The sequence below is a fragment of the Simochromis diagramma genome, unplaced genomic scaffold (genome assembly GCF_900408965.1).
Source record: "Simochromis diagramma unplaced genomic scaffold, fSimDia1.1 OVJJ01000205.1, whole genome shotgun sequence".
NCBI lineage: Eukaryota > Metazoa > Chordata > Actinopteri > Cichliformes > Cichlidae > Simochromis > Simochromis diagramma.
The window spans coordinates 17789636-17815482 of record NW_024386782.1 but is presented as its reverse complement, the minus strand read 5'-3'; the positions used below and the strand labels follow the sequence as shown (position 1 = coordinate 17815482).

General features: G+C 40.6%; 1 protein-coding gene across 1 annotated transcript in view; it reads right to left on the bottom strand.

The window, feature by feature from the left end:
• Positions 1 to 386: 386 nt before the first annotated feature.
• LOC120727863 (MAGUK p55 subfamily member 7-like) overlaps positions 387 to 25847 on the bottom strand; it is a 33333-nt gene continuing 7872 nt past the window's right edge. The window contains exons 6-18 of the mRNA XM_040022437.1: positions 24284 to 24418; positions 22389 to 22470; positions 22158 to 22243; positions 20935 to 21012; positions 20081 to 20277; positions 19916 to 19974; positions 18978 to 19031; positions 12673 to 12846; positions 9680 to 9760; positions 9496 to 9589; positions 9258 to 9366; positions 4814 to 4957; positions 387 to 2928 (exon numbers count right to left, since the gene is read on the bottom strand). Of these exons, the coding sequence (XP_039878371.1) occupies positions 2698 to 2928; positions 4814 to 4957; positions 9258 to 9366; positions 9496 to 9589; positions 9680 to 9760; positions 12673 to 12846; positions 18978 to 19031; positions 19916 to 19974; positions 20081 to 20277; positions 20935 to 21012; positions 22158 to 22243; positions 22389 to 22470; positions 24284 to 24418 (1524 nt within the window). The 3' untranslated portion in view covers positions 387 to 2697. The remainder of the gene's footprint in view (positions 2929 to 4813; positions 4958 to 9257; positions 9367 to 9495; positions 9590 to 9679; positions 9761 to 12672; positions 12847 to 18977; positions 19032 to 19915; positions 19975 to 20080; positions 20278 to 20934; positions 21013 to 22157; positions 22244 to 22388; positions 22471 to 24283; positions 24419 to 25847) is intronic.

Below are 25847 nucleotides of genomic sequence, written 5' to 3'. Positions count from 1 at the left end.
CCCGTTAGGTGCTGTAAATTCCTTGCTCACATTCCTCGGCAGCAGTCGGAAAAGGCTACATGCTATCTCACACCATTTACTCCTGTCCCTCTGTGATATGTTCACTGGCTCAACTGTTGATATTAGCTGGGAACACGCCTACATTTGGCAGCCAGGAGACCTGTAAAAAAATCCAAGTGGAAGGATATATATCTCGCTTTGTTTGGATACTTTGGCACTTGTGTCTGTGTATGTGTCGTGCAGGTTCACAAACTCCAGGCCTATCCAAAGGGACAAACACCCAGTAAAGTGTGAAGCAGAGAAACAGATCGCCAAGCATTCTTTTTATTATTATTATTTCTAATCCGTTTGGTTCAAACAGACAATTATTGATAGCGCTGTCAAATGTTGTAGATTCTGTTGCATGCTGCTGGTGCTGTGTCCTATTTTAGCATTTCAGCATTTTTTTAGCTAATTGTTTTAGTTTACAGCCTGCAGTTAGTGGAAATGAAGCAGCTCAAGTACTCTAATTAGTTAGCAATTAACAATAAACTGACAAATTAAGTTTCTGAAGAGGATGCATTTCCCCGGTACATTCAGACATGGTGCTAACCAAAATCAAATAACTGTAGCACCAAGATAAATAGGTAGTGCTAGCATAAAACTTAGTCTATTTCTTCAATTATTATTTCTTCAACGCTAATGATGTTATGCTCTGATGAATGGTAAAATGGTAAATGGCCTGTATTTGTATAGCGCTTTACTAGTCCCTAAGGACCCCCCAAGGCCATGAAGACAAAGCGTTAGCATGTCTGTTGATGCTTGAGCGAACTGACAAACTTGGTGACTAGCTCATGAACGCAGTGTAGCATTTAGCACCTAAGGAGCCATTTGCCTCTGGAGTGGGTGGATGCAAAACAGAGCAAAAAAGTTAAGGTGAAAATTCGAATTTGATTCTTTATTGGTTGCAAAATTGTCTTTTTGAGATTTTTGTGTTGCAAAGTTGTTTTGGGTTAATGTCAGCACAAATGAGTCAGCCAAAGACTCTCTAAACCTACAGTATTCTGCAATAAACTAAAAACCTTTCCCTTCCTGCTTTAGGTTTGTGTATCTTCCATATACTTTTACCATGTGCTTTACTGTGTCGGTTGTTTAAAAGTAATGAACGTTTCCTGCTAACAAACTAGATGTTGTTTAACATTGGTTGTATTTATTGTTACATTCTTCAGATAGACAGCTACACGACTGAGCCAAATTATCCGAGACCAATTGACATCATACTTCTGTGTAATGTTTGAAGTGGGAGCTACTCTGAACATAAAACGGCAGGTTTTCATTGGAGCACTCTAGTGTCTTTAATGGCATCATTATGATCTCAGCGGGTGCCTGCAGATTCTCAGCGGTGTGATGAAATTACACTGCCACGCTTTGGCTCAGGTTGGGCTTCAGACCTGGCAAGAGTGTCGAGTGTTGTCTTGAGAGTCTGCATTTAAAATAGAAAATAAGAAAGAAAGAAATGCAGACATACCAGTGGATGCATCTATGCTGTCTGCGTCCACTCAGTTATGTTTGACTCTTACAATAAGCTTTCCAAAGACAAATAAATATTTGAGACTCGATGATGCTCCCTTTACTGCTGCAGCCCGATCGACTACGTCTAGCTTCACTGTGTTTTTAAAGTACAATTTTATATGTTGTCATAACTTCTCTCCGTACGTCTACGAAGGCCTACGTCCCTTGAAAGCCATTACCGTCTCCCCACATCACACTGCTCTCTCTTCCTCGCAAACACGACATGATAGAGCCATTAACACTCCTTCACACCCAATTGAGCACACCATCCAAAAAAGAGGAAGGAAACACCACGGCTGTAGAGAAATGTAGTCATAAAAACATTGGATTACCCGCCATGTGTGAGTGAGAGGAGTAAAATTTGTACCCGACGACCAGCTGTGATGCTCAAATATGAGTATTTGTTAATGGAGTGTCACTAATGGTGAGTTTCTGCCAATTGTTTTTAATTGACTCAATATGTTTTCGGGTAAAAGACACCTCGTTGTGGTTAATGTTCTATAACAAAGGTGATTTTCAGAATAGAGCACTTAACAATTAGTTATTGGACCTGCTGCACCTTTGGGTCTTTGCAGTATTTGCAGCATTCTGCTGTTCGCAATCATAAAACGGTTTTTCATCTTGCTTCAGCAAAAGTTTATGATTATTATCGTGTTTGTGTCCCTGCTCCATATAGCATGTAGCTGGCAAAAAAAAGCCTCCCTGACTGCTACTAATAATATTTCTCTGGTGTACATTACAGTTAATTGAAGTGCAGCAGCTGTCAGAATAATTACATGCTGATGTTTGCAACTTGGCAGGGAGGCATTACACTCAGCCACAAGCTCTGGAGAGTTTCCTTTTTTCCCCCTTCTTCTTGTTCTTCTTCTGCAAACTGAAATGTTTTCAGCCAAATGCCAACAGAAAAGCAGGAGCAGAGACAGATGGAGGGAGAGAGAGATGGAGAGAAGTGGAGAAATGGATTCTGCCTAACTGGATGCGCACAAAAGACAATATGGAAAACTTTAGAAATCGCAGCTTTTGTTTAGCCCAGGATTAAAATATGAAATTCAGTCTTCCATGTTGTTAGTTCTAAAATGACACAGTACATACAGCTATGTTATATTTTTATTAATTTGTTTTTCTTACTAACTTCATATATAAATCTCAAATCCAGCTGGGCAGATGACTACAGCTTCTCCGTGCTTTTGTTGGTGAGGAGCAGCTCCACTCTGTGGGCACCCACTGGACCCGTGCCTCCTGAATCTTCTCGAGGTCTGACCTCAGCTCTCTGAACGCAGAGGCGATATCTCCATTAACAATCACCTTGTCAAACAGGTGACCGTACTGGCGCTCCATGTTTTCAGCCAAGTCAATCATGTCCTCAAAATCCGCCTCCTGTGAAAGGAAAATAGCGTCACCAGTATCCATCAGGCAACAAAGATTCTATCCCTAGATGGAGTGGTGTACAGTGTTGTGCAAAACGACTGCTCATTTCTTTATATTTTGTCAGGAGAATGGGAGATAGGTGCAGTAATGTACTGAAATGTGTAAACATAAATGGAAGTACTGGCAAAATCAGTTTGTGCAGTTGAAAGTCAATATTTGATATGACCACCTTTATTCTTCAACACAGCCTAAACTCCCTTAGGCAGCTTTCTTGTCATTTCTCTCAGTAGTCTTCAGAAATAGTTCTCCAGGCTTCTTGAAGGACATTCAAAGCTCTTCTTTGGATGTTGGCTACCTTTTGTTGCCTTCTCTGTCAAGATGCTCCCACACTGCTTCAATAAATTTGAGGTCCAGCCTCTGGGAAAGCCATTGTATGTTTTTCTATCCAGGTGTGACTTTACTGCATTGGCAGTGTGTTTGGGATCACTGTGGTGCTGAGAAATGAAGCTGTTGCTAAACAGATGCTTTCCAAAAGTTACTGCATCATACAAATCTGACGGTTCTGTGCTCATAATTCCGTCAATTTTGACAAAATCTTCAGTACTAGTGGCTAAACCCACAAACCATGACAGAGCCTGCACTGTGTTTTACAGCTGTAGCTCAACTTACCTCTCTCCTGACCTCCTCTGTCTAATATTGATGACGATTTTAACCAAAAACTTCACACTGAGATGTCTGATGAGGTTTCAGTAAACAGTATATGGATTAACTCAAAGGCCTTTTCTGGCTTTCAGATACAGATCAACAGTTGTATATATTTTTTAGGCTTGTCACTTCTTCTTTTGTTCTCCACTTGTCCAGTCTTTTGCAGACATACAAAAATTATGCCGGGATATGACAAGTTGTCGGCTAAGGCACAAGAAGCCTTTTCACGCAAGTTGAAAACACAGCCCTTTGAGACGAGCCTCAACTCTGAATGGACAGTACCAAAAACTTACTGCAACACAGCTGCGTCACCTTGTGGGTTTGATAAAGGCAACCTGGGCACATGTGGCCAAACAATGAATCTGAACCCAGATGGGCAATTTTAAAGTTACTTAGCATGTTTTGATTCCACTGTGCCCCATCAATTTCAGATGCTTCAGTTTTAAACTCCTAGGACCTGCGTCCAGATTTGTGGACATCACATTTTGGGTTGTCTAGAACAAAATACTAAATTTTGCTCTACAACGGCCTGATATCCACTTACGAGGACATTATACTGCTACTGTCCTATTGAAATTTAAAGCGAATGTCCTCTTATGTGGATCTCATTTTTCTCAGAAACAAAAATCAGGTAAAAAAATAAATAAATCATGTAATTCTTTGTTTTTACATTCATCAGGTCCCAGTCAGCCCAAATAGCAAAGAGAGATTAAAAATGCATGCTGTGAAGAATTCGGGTCTTAGGAGGTTAAAGTGAGCAGGTACTCAACAGAATATAAAATGCACAGACTCTTCAGTCTACATCAATTTGGTGAATAATTTAAGTTTGTTTCCCTATTTAATGTGATTCCTTGCTATCGCCTATTTATTGTTACAGGTTTTTGTTTGTGTTTTCTTTTAGTTTTCCCCCCATTTAAATCATGATCAATATCACACATAAGCTGAAACTTTTATCTCTGACACAAATACGCTTCCTTAGATGTTATCTTATTGGAGAAGGAGCCAATCAGAAAGCAGTTTTGTAACTTCCCATGTCTTCTAAATGCAAACCACAGGGCCAGTGTAAACTAAGGTGTGTGTTAGTTAGGGGTGTGTGCCACAATGTTTGTCCTCATACTGTCATGTCGTTACATGGAACAGGAACCTTAGTTCACCATGCAATTGCTGGACTGTGTGTGTTTTTTCTTACTGAAAAGATCCTGACTTGGTTAATATCCTCTTCATCGCAGACAAATTTAGCTCTCCGTCTGGTGAGGCGTAGCTCCTCTATGCGCGGTGGCTTGACAAACACCACGTATGGTTTAAATTCAGACGTGTACACACGCTTTATTTTCTGTTGGAACAAAAGAGGATTAGATTAGTTGAAGACAGAAGGCAAGTATCTGTAATAAAATATGTTGTCTAAACAATACACATGTGTTTTCTGAAGACTGGGCCACAGCTTCAGATTCTGTTTGGCAGAAAAAAAACACAAAATCATAACTTTATCCAACTCCCATGATGTAAAGCTACTACTGTTACTTCAACTGTGGCAAAGTAATTACTTGTAAGAGCTTAGAAACTGTTGTTTTTTTCCTAGAAGAACCATTGTCTCGTGTGTCTCACCATCTCATGTGGAGCCGAGTAGAAATCTTACTTTAACTGTTCACTTATTTCCCATTTAACCAAGCACAAACGTTGCTATCCGATATAAAACCGGATTACAACGAGCAGTGTGACACCGCGTATAATTAAAAGGTTTGTCCAAAGGTCCAAAGGCTTTTACAGTCCTGACAAACCATCAAGGTCAAGGTCAAGTTTATTGGTATAGGACATTTAAAACAACCACGGTTGACCAAAGTGCTTCACAGGCTTTCAATAACAACAAACAAAATAATTACAAGATGTCTAGATTTAGCTCGACATGAAGGCCAGAGAGTAGAAATGAGTCCTGAGGAATGACTTGAATGTAGCAACTGTTTGGTCAGTTCTAATATGAAATAATAATGCATTCCAGAGACTCAGGGACACAATTTGAGAGCTCTGTGTCCACTATTTTTAAAGGCTAAATCTCGGACTATTGAGGATAATCTGAGTAGAAGACCTCAGTGCTCTGACAGGAGTATGAGCATGAATAAGATCAGACAAAGACAGTGGTGCCAGCCCAATTAGAAACTTAAAAATGATCAATAAAATGTTACAATTAAACCTAAAGTTGACAGAACTCAAATGGAGTGAAGCTAAAATTGGAGTAATATGTTCATGTTTTTGTGTTCCATTTCTTTCCTACATACAAAGAATAACAATAATACAGTCAATACAATACAATAATAAGAGCATGTATGACTCTGAGTCATAAGAAAGGCAAGGCTGCACTTTGGCCAATAATCTCCGCTGGTAAAAGAAGCAGTTTTATCACAGAAATAATCTGTTTATCCAAGTTAAAAGAGCTGTCAACAATCACATCCAAGTTTTTAACAGATTGATAAATGAACAACCCATAAGCCCCTTTTCCATTAGTACCTACTCGGATTGACTCGGCACGGTTCGCCAGGGTTTTCAGGGCTTTCCAATAAGTCATAGTACCAGGTACTAAAATAGTACCTGCTTGGCCGCAGTTAAAAGCAATCCAAGCAGGTACTAAAATGTGACGTCGTCAGACTGCCATGCTACCGATTGACTGGTCAGTGGCATCACTTGATGAGTCACAAGAGTGTCTCATTCACAAAGATCAAAACTGCCATTTTTGAAACCAGGAAACGAGGGAAAAAGCTACAAAAAACAACGCCCCGGCTCCCGAGTCCGACGAGAAGCAACAGAATACCAGGTATATTGTTGGCTCAACGTCCACTTTGGTTTAGCCTTCCACATCGCATACTAATTACTAGGGGTGCAACGATACTCGTATCGATATTGAACCATTCGATACAGTGCTTTCGGTTCGGTACGCATATGTATCGAACAATACAAAATTTGTAATTTATTTTGTCAACTTTCCTTCTGACGATGCTGTCTGTGTTGAGCGCTCAGTGAATCTGCGTTCGACTACTCCGCCTAGGCTGCACTGTCGAGCGCAGATCCACTGAGCGTTCAACACAGACAGCATTGTCAGAAGGAAGAGCGCAGGGCAAGCTAGCGAGACAGAAGCTCTCCTTGCAACATGGCGAATTGAACCTCCCCCACCCTCATTCAGATCTGGCGTTTGGAATTATTTTGGTTTTCATGTGACGTATGACCCTGAAGGTAAGCGCGTCATGGACTAAAGTAAAACAGTATGTTGGATGTGCCACGCAATGCTCAATTACATGGGTGGGAACTAGTGTGTTAGCGCAGTTAGCTCGTTAACGTGTTGGCCATCTAGCCCCAGCACAGGGCGATCAGGGGTAGCTCGTTAATGGAGATTTGCCGTGTTGTGGCGTTAACGTCATTTCAACGAGATTAACGCTGACAGCACTAGTGGGAACACAACGAATATGACTGCACATTTACGCCGACATCATCCTAGTGCAAAGACAAGTGGAAGCAGACAAAAACAACAAGCATGCATGCTACAAACTTTACCCGAGTCATTTAGACAGCCGTTAGCACATGATTCTCCTTATGGGGACCTGATATGTTTAATATTGTGGCGAGCTCAGACAAGGAGGAGACGGAGGTGTCGTTTGGTCTTGCTTCCCGTGAGCTAGCCAGGGAGCACAGCCGTTTATTGACATCTGCAGAAGAACACTGCCGCTAGCTAACTGCTCAGCGCGGCAACCGCACAGCAACAACAACACACAGAGCGCCCTCTGACCCCGGAAGGACACACCGTCGCAGCGAGAGGGCGTCACCCGTCACTATGGCAACATAAACAAAACATAACTGTACAAACAGAACCCCGAATAGCCCTGACCCGCTACAATATGCTGCTGAGAATATAGCCCAGAAGAAGCGTATAGTATAGCTTTTATTTTGGAAAGAGCCATTTCTCTGTAATAAACTCTCTTTTCCAAAGATGCGTGATTCCTCAATCAGATTTATTTTTTTAATTACTTTTGTTTCAGCAACATTAAATTTAAAAACTGTACTTTTGAGTTAAAATATATATTTATAATTTTAATAAATGACAAATTAAAAAGGCATGAACATTTTTTTTGTATCGAAAAAATATCGAACCATGACACCAAAGTATCGAACCGAACCGAACCGTGAATTTTGTGTATCGTTGCACCCCTACTAATTACGTCACGGGATGCTCTGCAGTGTTGCTTTGACGACAACCATGGACATTAGATAGTACTGGATTGTAATGGAAAACCAGTCGATGCAAGTCAGGTCAATCCGAGCAGTGAGAGTAGTGAGAGAGCCAACACAGAGGAAGCACAGTCCTACAGCTGCTCACCACAACCAAACATAACAATCTCTGTTTTCATTTCTGTTCATTAAAATTAAGAAAATTAATGTTTAACCAATTCTTTAAGGCAGTCTAACTAAACTTAATGAATTGGGGTCATTAGATTTCACAGGGAAAAAAAAAATCAAGATGTTATCAGCAAAACAATGAAAGGATCGGTTAAATTTCTCAAAAAATAATAATAATTTTTAGCTCACTGACATGTGTAACCCAATAGGATTAGGGACAGGATAAAGTGTCAGTCTCTAAGGTTGACAGAAAGAACTGTAGAAAGAAATGACAAAAACTGCACTGCCTCAAATTCCCAAACATTTCCAAATGTTAACCTCAGAGTAAAAACATGTTAGCACTCTGGTTCAAAAACTGTTTTGGCCTGGATCGCTAATTTCCCCCTTTATGATAACTTTTTGTGGGATTATTATTTATTTATTTGTACCCCTTAGATGGCTCAAAGTTCATTTTTAAGTGGGGAATGATTATTTTTAAAAGAGGGGCAGTAAAAGCCTGCTTGGTGACCTTGTTTGGTGTTAGTGCCTATATGACCAAAGAATAATAAAGTTGTACTAGCAGTTTGCCCAAGTTATCCGTGTTTAGCAAATATCTGTTCTTGTGCAGTGTACCCATGCTGTCACTTTGCCCACTAAACTTGGTGGTGTTAACTGAAAACTTCCCTGCACCCCACCCTCGGTATAATTACATGTTCAAAATGTTCTGGCTCCCAGAAAACAAGCTGTGAATGTCAGGCTTCAAAGTGGGACTTCGAAGATCTACAGATGATGTCCTGTTGGATAATGCTCATCTCTTATATACAGTCTATGATTTTATCCCATTTTTCCCTCCACAAATTTGGACTGCCCTCATATCCTAAAGCTAACTTGGGGAAAAGTCCACACAGGAATGTTCTTCTTCTGATAGAAGCAGAGTACTCAGTCCTTATTTGTTGCTTTAAACTGCAGGGTTTAAAAAATGAGGAGGCTCATGCTACTGCTCCACAGATCATGCAAAAAAGCAAGTACAGTGTGATCCCTCACTGGCTTCCCAGCATAACTAAAATAAAAAACTAAACCCTTGTGGTGACACATGGGACTTGGAAACTTTACTTTTATTAGTTCAACGTGAAAAGGCCACAGGACAAAAACCGAACTGTAAATTTCCATTTCTGAAAAAGGTGCTGGCTCACAATGAATGATTATTTAGTATGAAGAATCAGCGTGAACTGTTTATTAGGGACACATGACTTTTTGGATGGCACAATGCTTACACTGGGGTGAACATCCAGGAGGCAGACCTTGCCCTCTGCCATCACTCTGTGCACAGAGTCTAGACTCGTTCCATAGTAGTGACCTCTGTAACCCCCATACTCAATAAGCCTGGAGGCAGAAAGCATCAGGGACAGGAACAGACATGAAAACAATTAAAACGGCAGAGTAGACAGAGTGAGTGGACAAAATGCAAGCGAGATTATTTTAATACCATGGGAACACATGCTAATGGAGTACCTGTGACTCAGAATGAGCTCTTCAAACATGTGGACTGACACAAAATGATAATCCACACCTTCGCTTTCCTGCCTTTTCTTCTCCCGTGTGGTGTCTGTAAGAGAAGAGCACGGCAGGCGGGAGATGAAACGCATTTTAGCGTGCAGGAGATGACAGTCGAGGAACTCGAAAGCGTCTGTCTTACGGGGTACGGTGACGCCATAGCGGTCGGGGTCGGAGATCAGCAGCCTCCTCTTCAGTTCATTAACGCCAACGCCGCTGGGCCCTCGAGACAAATATCAAAACACAGTGTTCTCCATGTGGGTATTCATTCCAAGTATCACTAATGTGTACTAATGTTTTCCTCAACACAAGCCCAACATCAAATGACGCATCTGTCTTTACCATCAGAGAGGGAGCGACAGTCAGACAGAGCTCTGATTTCATTCAGATTTTCAGCGTCTGTCTGCGCCCCCCCCATCGAACGTTTAACGCTCCTATACCCTCTGGAAAATACATAGGATTGCACTTAAATGTGACATCTGCAAAGCCACGCAGTATCAATGTCATTATAGTGTAGGATGCACAGGATGAAGCGCACACACAGACACACTCGCGCTGTAGCATCTGGGATTTTCTTCTAGAGCAGGTTTCGGCAGCCCCAGATTGCATCAGACTCTAATGGAGCTCTGTCTGAAAGTGGGATTCCTGACATACCTGCCTTTTCCATCACTGGGTTGCATGAGCTTGATGCATTACAAAATATCAGGTTTATGGACTCTCCGCTCTTACACTTCTAATGCGTTTCACAGCTGCCGCACAGAACCGGAGAGGAGCATCATCGGGCTTTGTGGATGCTTTCCTTTTCAAGAGTTACACGATCTGTGGGCGCTTTAAGTGGCTGGCAGTCACTTTCACCAACTTCCCTGGGGCATAGGGGTCTATTGTTTCATTCAAAGTGCATATGCAGTGCAAACTGAAAGGATATATTTCAAACCTGGTCAAACATCATCCAGCTGGTCCTGGTTTAGTGATCCAAGGTTTTGGTTTTCCCGTCTATAACTTTCATTGCCAATAAGCTATATATTCTTAATGATGACCTCCGGTCAATGAAGAACCCTCACAGCAGACAGTAAAACGTAATCCCGAGTCGGAGTTAGCTCCAACTCAATTAAAGAGGTCTAAATCTAAATCCAAGCTGTCTTAACTGTTCCAAGTTGATGATGGAGCACTTGGCTGACATTATGAGGGATCGTCTCCACCATCCATCTCTTTCTCTCCATTCTTTTATTTATTTTTTTATCTATTCTCTATCTGGTATTGTTTTTGCACCTCTTCGGCTCTTTGTGTTTCTCGCTTCTCTTTTCTTTATCTCTTTTTCCGTCTCTTCGCTTCTCGTCTGCCCTCCGTTCTCCTCAGTCACAGGCGACCTACAGTTGTATCGTAATATGACATTAAAAAGACCTTCAGCGGGGCTCAATCTAAAATTCCCTGGGGAGAGATAGAGCTCAGAAATACATAGAGCAGGCCTGCCGGGCTGGCAGAGAAGCGAATCTGGGGTGGGCCGCTAGGTAACTTAAGAGAGCACGGTATATTCTGACTTTGGGTTTTCTGACAGTGTTTACGTGTTTCTGATGGGAAAGGACTGTTCTTGCACTCATGAGTGGGAACATAAATCTTCATTAACGCATTGGTTTTTCTTTTGATCAACAGCATTTTCAATAATACCGTGCTTTACGTAAATGGGACTCTGGCATTTCTGAAATTTTTGCAAGGGCTAAAAAAAGGGAAGCTACAGGATGATATAAAACAGAATATAACTGACTAATACACCTTAAACTGCACGGAAATATTTATGCTGTTATCTCCATCATCTCACTGGCACATATTTAACTCTCTCTCTTATTTTTTTTACAAGTTTATGGCATTTTTTGATAAAATTACTCTCCACACAGCGTGGGTGTGTTCAGGGTGGATATTGCACACACAGAGATAAGTCTTGTACACCCAGGGGAATCAGCTGGACATTAATGTGCCAGTGAAAACTACAAAAAAAAAAAAAAACTATGACAGCATTTTTTTTAAAAACTCATTGTTTTTCATCATCATTAAAAAATGCAATGCTTTTTCCTTTTTCTTTAAAGTAGCAAAAACTCCCTGTTGACTTTAATCATTTACTAAACATCATCTTAGAAAAAAAAATCAGCAATCAGCCCAGAGGCTGTTTTGTCCAAGACAGGAATGTCAGTGAATCATATAAATCATAATCATATAGCCACTGCTCCCTAATCCTTTCTTTTCTATTCCACTAAGAAAAGCATGATTTTCCTGCCTAGTTCATCATACAAGTGCTCGTCATAAAAATTACATTTTACAGAGATTTTAGTTTTTAATGAGGTATTGGACTTGGATAGCTCTACAAAATCTGAATGAAATATTTTTTTGAGTTTTGACTCTCCTAACCCACCTAAAGTGTGTCCAAATTCAGGGGCTCCATCCCTCAAAGGACACAAAGGAAGGTCGAGAAGGCCGGAAGTGAGTGGCTGATAAATTAGACCAGGGGTAGGCAACTCCAGGCCTCAAGGGCCGGTGTCCTGCAGGTTTTAGATATCACCCTGGGTCAACACACCTGAATCAAATGATTAGTTCATCACCAGGCCTCTGGAGAATTTCAAGACATGTTGAGGAGGTAATTGAGCCATTTGAATTAGCTCCTTTTTGGGTCAAGGACACATCTAAAACCTGCAGGACCTTGAGGCCTGGAGTTGCTAACCCCTGAATTGGACAAAATGTAACTTTCTAAGATTCTTTGTTAATTTAATATTTGGAACAGTTGGATATTTAAATGCAATAAAACCCAATGCTGACTTTAAAAGTTTATCCCTGGACTGCTTTGCTTGGACCATCTGCCATTTTTCTTTTCCAAAAAATGTTTTACAACCACCAATGCACAATAAATCTTGGGATAGAGTGGGTTGAAAAGGATTCACCTGATGCATCCTTCAAATCCCAGGGAAAGGAGGACACATTTGTAGGCCTCGGCTGGAGGAGCCTTCGAATTTGGACAGCCTTCGTCGCCTTGCTTTGACGTAAGAAGCCATCAATTGTGGCCTTCAAAGGATGGAGCCTCATATCGCTCCCCTAAAACATCTTAAAAATACCCCCCCATACACTTTTTTGTTTTTTTATCATACATACCAACCAGGATGACCACTCGATGTCTGTCCTTTGGCTCCCTGTGGTAGGGGATCACCTCTATGTAGGTAGGTGGACAAATTGAGCTGTGTACCCCGGCGCTCCATCTCCTGAACCGAGCAGCTTCTTTGGCCCAGCTGCTCTTTCTACCGAGTCGGAAACTCCTTCTTAACCCAGCTGGCAAAGAGACACAGGGACTCTTCAGTAAGGTGTATAACTGGAAAGGTAGCTGTAGATATATGGCGGTCCTAAAAACTTGGGTTAGTTCATTTGAGGCAGGGCTACAAATCCTCTGGTGTGTACAGTTATGTATATGTGCAAGCAAACCAACACAGCAACATTTGGAGCAATATTTCTCATCACGTTGAAAACATTAACTCTCAGTTTGGCTCCGTTATTAATGTTAGCCACGTATTCTTGAGGGAAAGATCTGTCTTTAGGGCTTTTTTGGTGGAAGTGAATCATAACACTAAAGCTGTGCTTTATAAAATTAAAGAAGTAGCATAAAGGTTTTTATGGCTAAGTCTGTTGATCATACTGTTTCATCATCTGTGTGTTTCCTTTCATACACATCATTGAATCCATTGAATCCAAAATCTTCTAAAACATTTCTGTCGCTCCCTCTTTTTTTTGCTTAAAGACGACAACATTACTAGTTATTTCTTAAGTCTGAAGAATTTTTATTTTGAGCACATTTTCACACATTAATAGTCAGCAGAGTTGCGTAAGCCTTGATTTAATCTAGGCCAGACCAGAACCAGAACTCTTGTTTTATACAGTGGAAAGGGAAAAGCATTGAGAATTATTAAGGACAAGAGAAAACAATTCAAGAAACCATCTGGTGTCAACTGCTCTCCTGAGCAGCACACGTCTTATTTAAGAGACAATAATTCAGTCTGTCACGCGTCACTGCTGTCCTGTCTGAAATCCAGCCTCTGCCATGCGACTGTGGTCGGGCCAGGGCTTGGCAGACTTGCTTTCTTTCATGATGTTAACTAAGTGATGGTGCCAAGCCCTCTCTGACGTCAACCATAATTTCACTTTGTAAGCATGTCTATCCATTTCCTCTCCAGGCTTCATTCTGAGAAACATACCAATATGATTTCAAGCTTTTGTTTACACTGGATTTAAAATGATGAGCTCTCTCAAATATGCAGGTTATACAAACTGTATGAAAAATAATTTTACAAAGCAAAAAAACAAATCTTATTTCCTAAAATCAAATGCGCTCTGCACAAAGCCATCTTGTATTTGTCAGTCTTAAATCATTCTGGCAGACAAATTATCATCAGTGACTGAAAATGCTCCCAGCCCCACATTTGTTGAGATACTAAAAGATATTTCAGATTTACTGATCAGTGTGATGTGACGGGAAAGGAGTGATAAGACCGAGTAACAGGCCAGCGTACAACATGCTGTGAGCTGGGCCTGAGCTCTTCATGTCAATGTGGTCAGTGTAAAAGAGTTGTGTCTGTAGCATCACAGCCCTCCAACAATACAGTGAGATCATTAGGTGGCACTGAATGATTCAGTGTTAGCAATTAAGGAAACTGAATGACAGGACTGGTAGATTCCTGGTTTGGGACTTCTCCACTGAGGAACCATTTGTTTGTTTGTGACTCAAGAATAAAACATGGACTTAGCTTCCAGGTCAGTCAAAACAAAGTCAATGCTGAAGTGCCTTAGATCTCCAACCACAGATGTTGCCATCTGGTGGCGATAGCTGTGGTTGGAGGTGGTTGGATGTATTGGAAAACAGCTTTCTGTGTCAGTTACTCATTATGTGTCATGTTGAATATTAAATTAAGTCTGTTTTGTAAATTTTGGTCATTTGGTCATAACATATTTCATAATAAAAGATTATGAAAGCTGGTAACAACTTTCAATTCAGTTCAGTTCAATTCAATTTGACTTTTATAGCACCAAATCAAACAGTTAACTCAAGGCGCTTGTGACTGACAAGTAATAGACACACAAACTATGGTTAAAAATAGCTTTTTCCACATATTTGTCATTTAACAAGAGAAAATATGACAAATGAAAAGCATCTCCATATATTTCAGAGCTTTTACTTCAGAGCAGAGATTACTGCTGCTGTTCGTACTATTTAAAAAGGCAGAGATTGGGCCTTTATCTGAGCCATGGTCTGAGTAACCCCTGCCTTTCTATTCTAAATGGTAAATGGACTGGTTCTTATAGAGCACTCTTCTACTCTACAGTGGCTTGCAGAAGTATTCGGCCCCTTTGAACTTTTCCACATTTTGTCACATTACAGCCACAAACATGAATTAATTTTATTGGAATTCCACATGAAAGACCAACACAAAGTGGTGCACACGTGAGAAGTGGAACGAAAATCATACACGATTCCAAACATTTTTTACTAGAGACTGAAATTCTTGCCCATTCTTCTTTACAAAACAGCTCCAGCTCAGTCAGATTAGATGGACAGCGCTTGTGAACAGCAGTTTTCAGATCTTGCCACAGATTCTCGATTGGATTTAGATCTGGACTTTGACTGGGCCATTCTGACACATGGATATGTTTTGTTTTAAACCATCCCATTGTTGTCCTGGCTTTATGTTTAGGGTCGTTGTCCTGCTGGAAGGTGAACCTCCGCCCCAGGCTCAAGTCTTTTGCAGACTCCAAGAGGTTTTTTTCCAAGATTGCCCTGTATTTGGCTCCATCCATCTTCCCATCAACTCTGACCAGCTTCCCTGTCCCTGCTGAAGAGAAGCACCCCCAGAGCATGATGCTGCCACCACCATATTTGACAGTGGGGATGGTGTGTTCAGAGTGATGTGCAGTGATAGTTTTCCGCCACACATAGTGTTTTGCATTGAGGACAAAAATTTCCATTTTGGTCTCATCTGACCAGAGCAGCTTCTTCCACATGTTTGCTGTGTCCCCCACATGGCTTGTGGCAAACTGCAAACGGGACTTCTTATGGTTTTCTGTTAACAATGGCTTTCTTCTTGCCACTCTTCCATAAAGGCCAACTTTGTGCAGTGCACGACTAATAGTAAGAATAAAATGATAAACCAATATGAAGAAGTTGAAAATAATAGAATTTAATTGTAGAAAAATGATCCTTTTAGTTTGATATTTAGTGGTATTGCTCATTGTTGAGTATATTGTTCTGTTTGGTTTGTTTTTTGTTATGTGCAGAATATTGTCAGAGTGTAATTTTGGTTGCCTACTTGTATTAACACAGATAGGGGGCAGGTGTCAATAAGAATTTATTCTTCTTCCTGCTCCTTTTCATGCATGGAAACAGTGTTACTTTAATTGAAAGGAAGGTTGTGTATGGGAAATGAATTACTGCTGTACCATGTGTGAAACAAAAAATAAATAAATAAATAAATAGTTGTCCTATGGACAGATTCCCCCACCTGAGCTGTGGATCTCTGCAGCTCGTCCAGAGTCACCATGGGCCTCTTGGCTGCATTTCTGATCAGTGCTCTCCTTGTTCGGCCTGTGAGTTTAGGTGGACGGCCTTGTCTTGGTAGGTTTACAGTTGTGCCGTACTCCTTCCATTTCTGAATGATCGCTTGAACAGTGCTCCGTGGGATGTTCTAGGCTTGGGAAATCTTTTTGTAGCCTAAGCCTGCTTTAAATTTCTCAATAACTTTATCCCTGACCTGTCTGGTGTATTCTTTGGACTTGGTGTTGTTGCTCCCAATATTCTCTTAGACAACCTCTGAGGCTGTCATAGGGCAGTTGTGGAGCTGTTTTGCAAAGAAGAATGGGCAAGAATTTCAGTCTCTAGATGTGCAAAGCTGGTAGAGACATACCCTAAAAGACTGGCAGCTGTAATTGCAGCAAAAGGTGGTTCTACAAAGTATTGACTCAGGGGGCTGAATAATTACGCACACCCCACTTTGCAGTTATTTATTTGTAAAAAAATGTTTGGTATCATGTATGATTTTCGTTCCACTTCTCACGTGTACACCACTTTGTGTTGGTCTTTCACGTGGAATTCCAATAAAATTGATTCATGTTTGTGGCTGTAATGTGACAAAATGTGGAAAAGTTCAAAGGGGCCGAATACTTTTGCAAGCCACTGTATCTGAGCATCAAAGAGCTTTACACAACTAGCCTCATCTACCCACAAGCACTTTTTTCTCTGCTGTTTCTAAGTGCTTTCTATCTAACATTCACACACATTCATACTTCGATGGATGCATCGGGGAGCAGCATGGGGTTAGTATCCCGCCCAAGGATATTTGGCATGCAGACTGGGATTGAACCTTCCAGTTAGTAGGTGACTGGCTCTACCACCTGAGCTACAGCAAACCCCCTTACTATTGTTTTGTATATATTCCTCTTGACTGCTTATATTTCTTCTGCTTATAAGAAGCCAGAGTACCCGAAGAGAACCCACGCACACACGGGGAGAACATGCACAGTAAACACCACACAGACTGGATTTGAACCCCCGGACCTTCAGTGCTAACCGTGATGCCACTTTTTAATAGTTGTTTCAAAATAAGCTTTACTTATGCCTTTGTGACAGAATCGGTTCAAGAAAATGTGCCATGGATCATTATTTTGCCATGACATACACACACGCAGTCAGACTCGAGTTAAATGGACACACAGTACTCTACTAACACCAGTGGCGGCTCCTGAAAAAAATCTCAGGGGGGGCAATTTTTATGATATCGACTAAAATGACCCATTTAATGAGTACATCAAACAACACAATTTTAATTTGTTGCTAGGTGATTAACTCATACAGTGATACCTCATGCCCACTAGATGGCAACACACAACAGAAAGCTTTCCTCTAGCTACATAAGTTACAGGTAGAAAGCGAAAGAAATTAGCATCCAGTAGCCTTTAAGCAAAAATGAATGTGTCCACTTACTCATTACTTAGGCTACATCAATCCAATGTTGTGTGGTGTAATCAAGCAACAATATAAAGCCGGCTGCATCATATAAATCAATATGCACAGCCTGTCAGCCACGACTTGCGCTGGAACCAACTCCGACAAAAAGTCCTGTTGTATGCTTTTGACTTCTCCTTCGTTGCCTGGGTTAGTTGAATTTCGGGCTTGTCAGGTCCCAACTCTTTAACTTGCAGTTTTTCTGCCATTGTCCTTCTGGCAAAAGGGTAGGTTAGAAGCGATCTAACCGAATTTGGGGGAGGCTGTGCCTCAACCGTTAACAATACCGCTGCCATCGTCTCTCTCTGACCTTATAGCTCACTTAGGCTACTGACTGAGGTAAAATTCTAGAACAGCAAATCTTCGCGCGTTTTCTGCAGGGGCGCAATTTTAAGCGCCCCCAAACCATTTAATTCAGCGACGCTGATAGGTCAAATATTTATTATTTTCCCCTGGCAACCATTTAATGATAGGCTATTTCGCTGCATATCAAGGGCGCTTTGACGAGCGCCCCAGAAGAAGAAAAACACAGTTTGTTGGTTGAACTTTAATGAGTCAGCTGGTGAAAATGTTAAAATACGCCTGGCTGTATATGGGCACACACATAGTAAAACTATCATTGATGAATTTTTTAAAAATCTATATTTTTACTCCTCCACATTTGGGGGGGCGGAGCCCGAGCGCCCCCTATGGGCCAGCCGCCACTGACTAACACCCTTTACAAAGCTCTTTAGTAAGTTGTATGACTACATATTTCAAAGTTGCAACACAGTACTGTTGTAATAGAATCTCTCTGCAGTCAGACAGACCCACCTGCCTACCTACCAAAATACCTCAGCTGCTTCTCTGATTGATGCATGCAGGATCTTGATGCATGCAGCACTAAGGATGTACATGCAAAATAAAGAGTCTGAAGCTCTGTCCTCAGGTGGAATCTGGCCTCAGATAAGATGAAATGCACATTATTAACTGTACACGACTCTTTGAATTGATATTGTGCAATATCTGTAATTACCTTTCCTTTTACAGACGAAAGGAGCCTTTTTACAATCAGCCACAAGTGCACTTCCCCATATGAACATCCTGCACTGCTCACATGCACACATGCAAATACACACAAGACATTATTTCCAATCCATGAGATCAAGACAAATGGGATAAACTGTGCAGCTGAAACCACATTTGCTGTTATATTCCTTTCCTCTAAATCTACAAACCACAGAACTACATCACCAAATGAACTGGTTTGTACGGCAAAATACAACTAGGGTCTCCTTTTTTGGTTTTTATTACAGAGTTTAAATATGTGTGTTTTTGTGATCGTTCAGGTTGAAATGCCCCTGAGTTATATTTTGGAGTAGCAGTCTGGCCCCTTTTCCATTAGTGGGATTTGAGTGGGACAAGTCAAACATCTTACCAACATGGATCCCTGTTATAGCTCTATAGTCTGCATCCTCCGTGACTGGAAAAACTGGAAGAGAGAGGAGAAAGGAAATCACAGATAAAAAAGGAGAACCATTAACAACCATTAACAAAGCTTTAATCTTCCAAATTAAAAGGTAAAGCACGCTCAAGTCGGCCAGTTTGGTTTTAGACGTTACATCTTAGGTACAAACAGAAAACCCCAAACCAAAACCCAAAACATACTCATTACATCATGACAATTATTCTGAAGGTAAGGTTTCGAAAGCAAATGGTAACTGACAGTACCTTCCCCCTCCTCTGTGACGCATGTGGACAAAACAATTGAAGTTAGTACAAGAGGAGAGTGGCCGGGGTCACGCTGACCATTAACCATGACCTTCAAATTCAAATTTCAAATTCAAATTTTATTTGTCACGTACACAGTCATACACAGTACGATATGCAGTGAAATGCTTGGACAACTGCTCGTGACCCAAAGAAAAACAAAAAAAGGAAAGGCTATGAATAAGATAGGAAATAAATATGAAAAATTAAAAAGAAAAATTAAAAAGGGTAAATTTAACTAGGAAGGAATAAAATATAAATTAAGGTTAAAAATGAAATAACTGTACAACACAAATTAGAATGAAGGGTAAATTTAACTGGGAAGAATAAGATAAAATATAAATTAAAGTTGAAAATAAAATAACTGTACAACAAATACACAATACACAATAAGAACTATATAGAATGTATGAAGAAATCTAAATATAAATAAATATATACACAATAACAGCAGCTGTACAAGTATTAACCGGAAATGAAGAATATAGTGACCAGTGTTGTGCAAAAACAAAGTCCAGAAAGTCCAGTCCAAAGTCCAATAGCTTAATAGAAAACGTTTTATACTTTTCAGGTGTGGTGAATTTATGGGCCAAAGGGGTGCATCACCTGGTGGCTTGACTCTTTGAGGCTGGAACAGAGCTTTGGGTCGCTGTAGAGCGACTCTTCTGTAGTAAGCCAAAAAAAAAAAAAAAAAGGAAGGCAGAATGAAAGCAGGATAGGTGTGTCCATTCAGAGTTTTAAAGTCAAGTGACTTAAAAGCAGGAAAAAGACCTTTCATGCAGCTCCTTCGAGGGGATGAGCCCAGCTCCACCGTTGCTGTCCTCGAGGTGACAGGCCTGCCACCAGGTGTCATCCTCCATGCTAACAATCTGGAGGACGTCACCCCTTTTAAAGGTGAGTGCAGCGTCCTTGCATGGAATGCTAGGATCTTGATTGGGATCATAGTCAAACAGAGCTCGCACAAACAGCTGAGGAAAGAAAACTATGACATTAAACAGCCTTCAAGCAGACAAACTGGTGAAAGGAAAACACACAATGCCTTTTTTCATTTATTTATTCACATTTCTGTTTTTCCACAGCAGCTTCACGAACTTCTGTATCCTGGCAATGGACTGCGCTGGTGTTTCTTCGCATATGTTGGTGTCAGTTTTGAGAAATGACCACAATCACTGAAAATAATTTGTCTTAATCCATTGCAAATGCTCTCTAGCTGCTCTAACAGTTTCCAGCGTGGACATACACTCTGTGTGGTGAAGATGGCCTACAATTAGTTCTAGCTAAGATTGTTGAACTTGAATTTTTCCACATAAGGTAGGGATTCATTGTTGATGTTAAATTGAGTCAGTACAGTTTAAACGTTTAAATGATAAAAAGCTGTAAGTTGTAATGACGTTAGCGTCTTATCCTTGACGGTCTGATCTGTGCTTACTTCTTGAGAACCCTGCAGCAGCAGTGACAGCATTGTGGCAGAAACACAAAATATAACCCAACACACGAGATATCGCTGATTTCATACATTTTTTACTGAAACCAGGTGGACAGTTTTCTCCATGCAGCCGCATTGCATGCTAATGTCCATGCACAACGCACGCTAACATGAGTGTTATGGTTAATATTCTTTGTACCTTTTGCTTAGTTGTTGACATTTCTTCCCTGGAGTATGCAGGAATAATTTTGAACCTGACTTCATCCTTAGAGCGAGCCTGCACAAACACAGTGGCATGAAAGCAACAGTATGAGGTACCGCTTTCATATTTTTACACAAAACAGTCGAAACAAGGGGAACAAATTGCCTGGATCTGTGAAAATTTTAAACAATAAATTGATTAAAACATTAAATAAATATGCATTTTTAAACCTTAATTATTGGCATACTTCTTTATTTTTTAGGCTTGCACAATCACCAAAGTACTTTTGTATTATTTTAGCTAGCTACATCATTTCTAGCTGTTAAGCTAAGCTAGCTATTGCTCAAAGTAGCAACAGATAAACATTTTGTTTTTGGTTTGTCTTTTTACTGACAAATAAATCTCACTTTAAATTGAAAATAGGAAAAAATGGATTTGAAGATAGAGCCTCCGATGAAGACTGTAAACAGTCTGAGAGAAATCAAAATATTAGCAGCATGATGTGATAGCATTTGATGTTTTCTCCGTTTTTTCTCATGTTTTTACCTTAAGTAAGATTTATAGAGTTCTGGCTACTCAGATTTTTTTCATTACATGTTACAATATACTTCTAGCCTCGATCCTACAAAATTTTACCTCAAAGAAAAGTTTTAAAAAAAAGTGGTTAGCTTGTGATATTGCTCTTTACTCTAACCTAAATTTATTGCTCTTGTATTGAAGTTGGTGTCACAAGTTGGCCTTAACACTTTGCACATGACTGGGTAGCAATTTATTGCAAATAGCCTGTGTTGTTTATGTTTTTGGAATCAAATTTTCAAAGATTTACATCATGATCGCTTGTATTTTCATTAGACTGAATATTTGAGTTTGGTTGGACCCCATAAGATTATCTGCTTTTTAGTGGGCTGTTGAACTGGCCGGAATGGCAGGATGATGGCACATGATGTTTTAGCTAACTGTCAGCCGAGTCCTCTTCATTTGATAGCGCAGGTGTTAACACATTTGGCTAACAGAGCAAAGAGTTCCAGTTCACAAACCCAGCCTTGTGTTAGGTAAGTAACACGCTACTGTAATCTGTTCAAAACCAAAAAATGTGGTCAACCTTACAGAAATATTGTAATTAGGTAAACAATAATTTTTTTACAGAAGTGAAAGTTTAAGTAAAGTGGAAAGGTTTATTGGTTTTGGTGGCTTAATGAGAAAAAACATGTGAGACTAACCAGCAGAGGAAGGATTTCCTTTGGCTTCCTGTGCTCTAGTGGGACTCCATTCACCTCTTTCAGCTCATCGCCTTCATGGATGAGGCCTTCAAAGCATTGGAGATTAATATGGAAACCTGTACCTCATGCTTTTCTTTAAAACATGGAAATGTACAATCACAGCGTTTCTGCAACCTAATGTAAGCGAGGATGAAAGGAAGCATATTTGCAATCAAGAGTCTATCAGCTTACCGCTTTTGTCAGCTGCGCCTCCTCTCATGATCCTCGCCACAACAATAGCCCCGGTGGATGTATCCCTCTTAACTGTTGCTCCCTTAAGGACAGTGATTAGTGAATGAATGGACAAGCATACGAGCAGATGCAGAGAGGCAAAGAGGTCAAACAATGGCGAGTGAAAGTAACATGTTGAATTTATTAGGGCCTAGACAAGCTTCTTATTTAAAGTCCCCTGATTCCAAGGAAGGTTATTTGTATCAAGACAGGCCCATTTAGGCGGCTGCCTTCATGTAACACACAAAGCGCTGGAAAAGGTTATTCAAATCAGCATTATTTTCAACAGATGTTATTGATGTGGAGCAAATCGCAATGGAAAGAGCATCTTATGTAGCTGACTACAATCAGCTCATACTCGGGTGTAACCCTGTTGTCTGGAAAACATGTTGGATTGATCAAAGAGGCTATGTCAGAAAAAGGTCAGTCCCCTTCCAATCTAATTTTGGGATCAATACAAAAGTATGTTCTCCATTATTGGTCCGAAGAGCCTTTTGGAAGCTCAATCACCAACACAGGAGTACACACACACACACAAAAGCAAAAATGTCCGTCATTAAGTAAATTACATTCATATTTATCCTGAAAACATATTTAAATTAAACCCGTCGCTGGGATTTCTGCGCTGTTTGTTTGTCTTTTGCTTAGTGAGATATCTCAGAAAGCTGCCATTAGAATTCACTGACATCTGTTGGAAAGTAAAGCAACAATATGAAATAATAGAAAAGCCTGGTTTTGTGATGTAGATCCAGGATTTTTCAAAAGAAATTTTCACTTTGCATTTGAGGACATTTCTTCTATTTTCTAATAAACTACTGGGCGTACTTGAATGGGGGAAAACCCTGCCATATGAACCCCACTGCTATCAATCACTGACTTTATGGAGATTTTGATCCAGAAGCAACTGAAAAAACTGATTATAATAACAAATTTAGAGGATTTGTGGCATTGGCAGAGGTATGCACGCTTTGTAGTTTTACTGGTTTCCTGTCCCGTTTCACTTGATCCAGGAAATATCAAAAAAAAAACAAAAAACCTGACAATGGCTGAATGTTGAATACGGGGAATCATTCCGATACCATCGAGAAAATAAGCTTTGATTAAAGACCTCGAAACTAGTTGATCTTCATCAGTAACAATCATTCTAAACGAGCAGAACGGCTTTAAAATGCCATTAAGAGGGTTTTTTTTTTTTTTTTTGCTGTTTATACACAAGTTTTGCACACCATACACATCTGCACAACAATGCTGGAACCGTGCCGCTCGTCTCTGCAGATATATGGCAAAAGAGATGTGGAAGAATTGACTCTGTAAATTTTGAGCTGAGGAAAGCTGCCTTATGTTTCAGCCTAGAGGCAAATGTGATCCTGTCAAAGGCTTTCGTCCCGCTACACCTTGGCATACGCCGCTTTAGCAGTCACGCTGTTCAGCAACACAGCATGAATTCAGTCCCTGGAGAAAACTTCAACCTATTAGATGTGCTCATTGCGCTGGATTGCCCGTGTGTGTCAGTTAATGTGGCTGGACAAATTGCGCATTTTTAGGCACAGTCGCCTCGTTACATGGTAGCTTTGACCTAAATGTTTGCATTTCTCTATGTTTTGCGTGAGGTCTGAGACCAGGCAGGCCGTATTAGAGACAAGCTGGCACGCAGCACAGACAGAAGGAATTCATTTTCTCGGCATGACGTTTTTGTAACCGGCCTCTAGCCTCTGTCACTGGAAATTAGTTGTATCAAATGTGTTTATTTGTTTCGCTGCTAAGAGTTAAATGAAGATTCACATAACCGCTGCATCGTGGCTCTCTCTCTGTCGGTTTCTTTTTTAAAACCTGACCTTTGAGCAGACTGTACTGACCAGAGGCTCTTTGGTTTTGACCAAACTGACAATTTTGACCGAATCCTCCTCGTCCTCCAGTGCGTCATCAGGTATGGGTGGCAGAACAGGCTCAAAGTCTCTCTGAGCTACAGCGTCATGGACATGCAGGAGACTCTGCAAAAGGAATAGAAAAAACAGTCAAGATGGTGTTCAGCTTTGAGTTAATGTCACTTTGCATTCTGGGATCCTGGAAATACACTGGGCTGAGTCCAATCAATCTGACATGCACCGAAAAGAAATACTCCTCTGTAAGTGTCCCAGGCCATACATACTCTGAACATAATGAGGCATGCAGGCTGTCAAGCTGCTGTCAGATTCAGCCTGTGCACAAATGCTGGAGGTTTCATTGGAAAACTCGTCCAGTTTGAATTTAGGTAGGCAGTAGAACTGCTGTCCCCGCTATCCCCAGTGTCCCTACCCATACGGAAAAGAAATAGTAAAAACTTATATGTGATTACTCATGAAAGTGGCCACTTTCGCATTACTTTCATACATTGTTTTAGTAAGTATCCAAAACATACAAGTTTCATTATATAATTTTTCAAGGGATCTTATATCTGTTTTCACACTTATATGCTTTTCATACAAGTTTCACACAAGACAGATACAAACTTTATAAGATTTATATATATCTTTTCCATATGGGTAATGTCACCAGCTTACACGTTTAGATCATCTGTTAGGTAAAGCGTAGTCTTAGAAAGGTTGACAGCCAAGCTTTGCCCCGAATACACGTACCTAATCCAGAGGCAGCAGTTTCCTCCTGGAATGTCAGCCTGATTTAGTTTGGAATGTACCACCAGCCTGTGGGCCACCTGAAAGCAGCTCCCCCTCATCACTAACACTGGCTCTGCCTGCAGCCATCTGGCTCAGCTCAAACATCGCGCATCTTATAAAGGATCACTTCCCAGCGAATTGATCTTTGACTCGCTATCAATACCCAGGCAGTTCATTTAAATTCTTTTTGATATGGTTGCTTTGGCAGTGTGAAATCCCCGGTTTTGTTTGCTGAAAAGCAACACACAGGATAAATGTTAATCTCTCTCTCTGCGAGCCTGTGCAAAATGCAGTTCCAAACAAGAAGGTCATTTACTGTAATATGAAAGAATGAGAAGAGGGGGGGGAACATGTGCTCATCAACTTAATTTTAATAATCAGCCAATCCATCTGTCAGTTAGTCTACTTGTTATCCGCATATCCATCAACAGTTACTCTGCTCAAAAGCTGCCAATGAGTGAGCAACGTGTCTCTGGCCACTTTCACAGACAGGTTTTAAAAAAAACAAACATTCATTTACAGGATATTATACCCAGTGTCTCTTATAAGTATGTGAGAGCCCGTGCACTGTGGCCAAGAACAAACAGGTCATTAGGGCTGTTCAAACAAACCTGTTAGTTGTCGGCTGGCTTCTGCTCCTCATTAGGAAAAGCCACAACTTCTGCAGTTCACTGGAAAACCATATGCGCTGTGTACGTATGCTATGTGTATGTGTATGTGCATCTGAAAAATGACTGTCAGCAGATCCGAAAGAAGGAACTGTGCG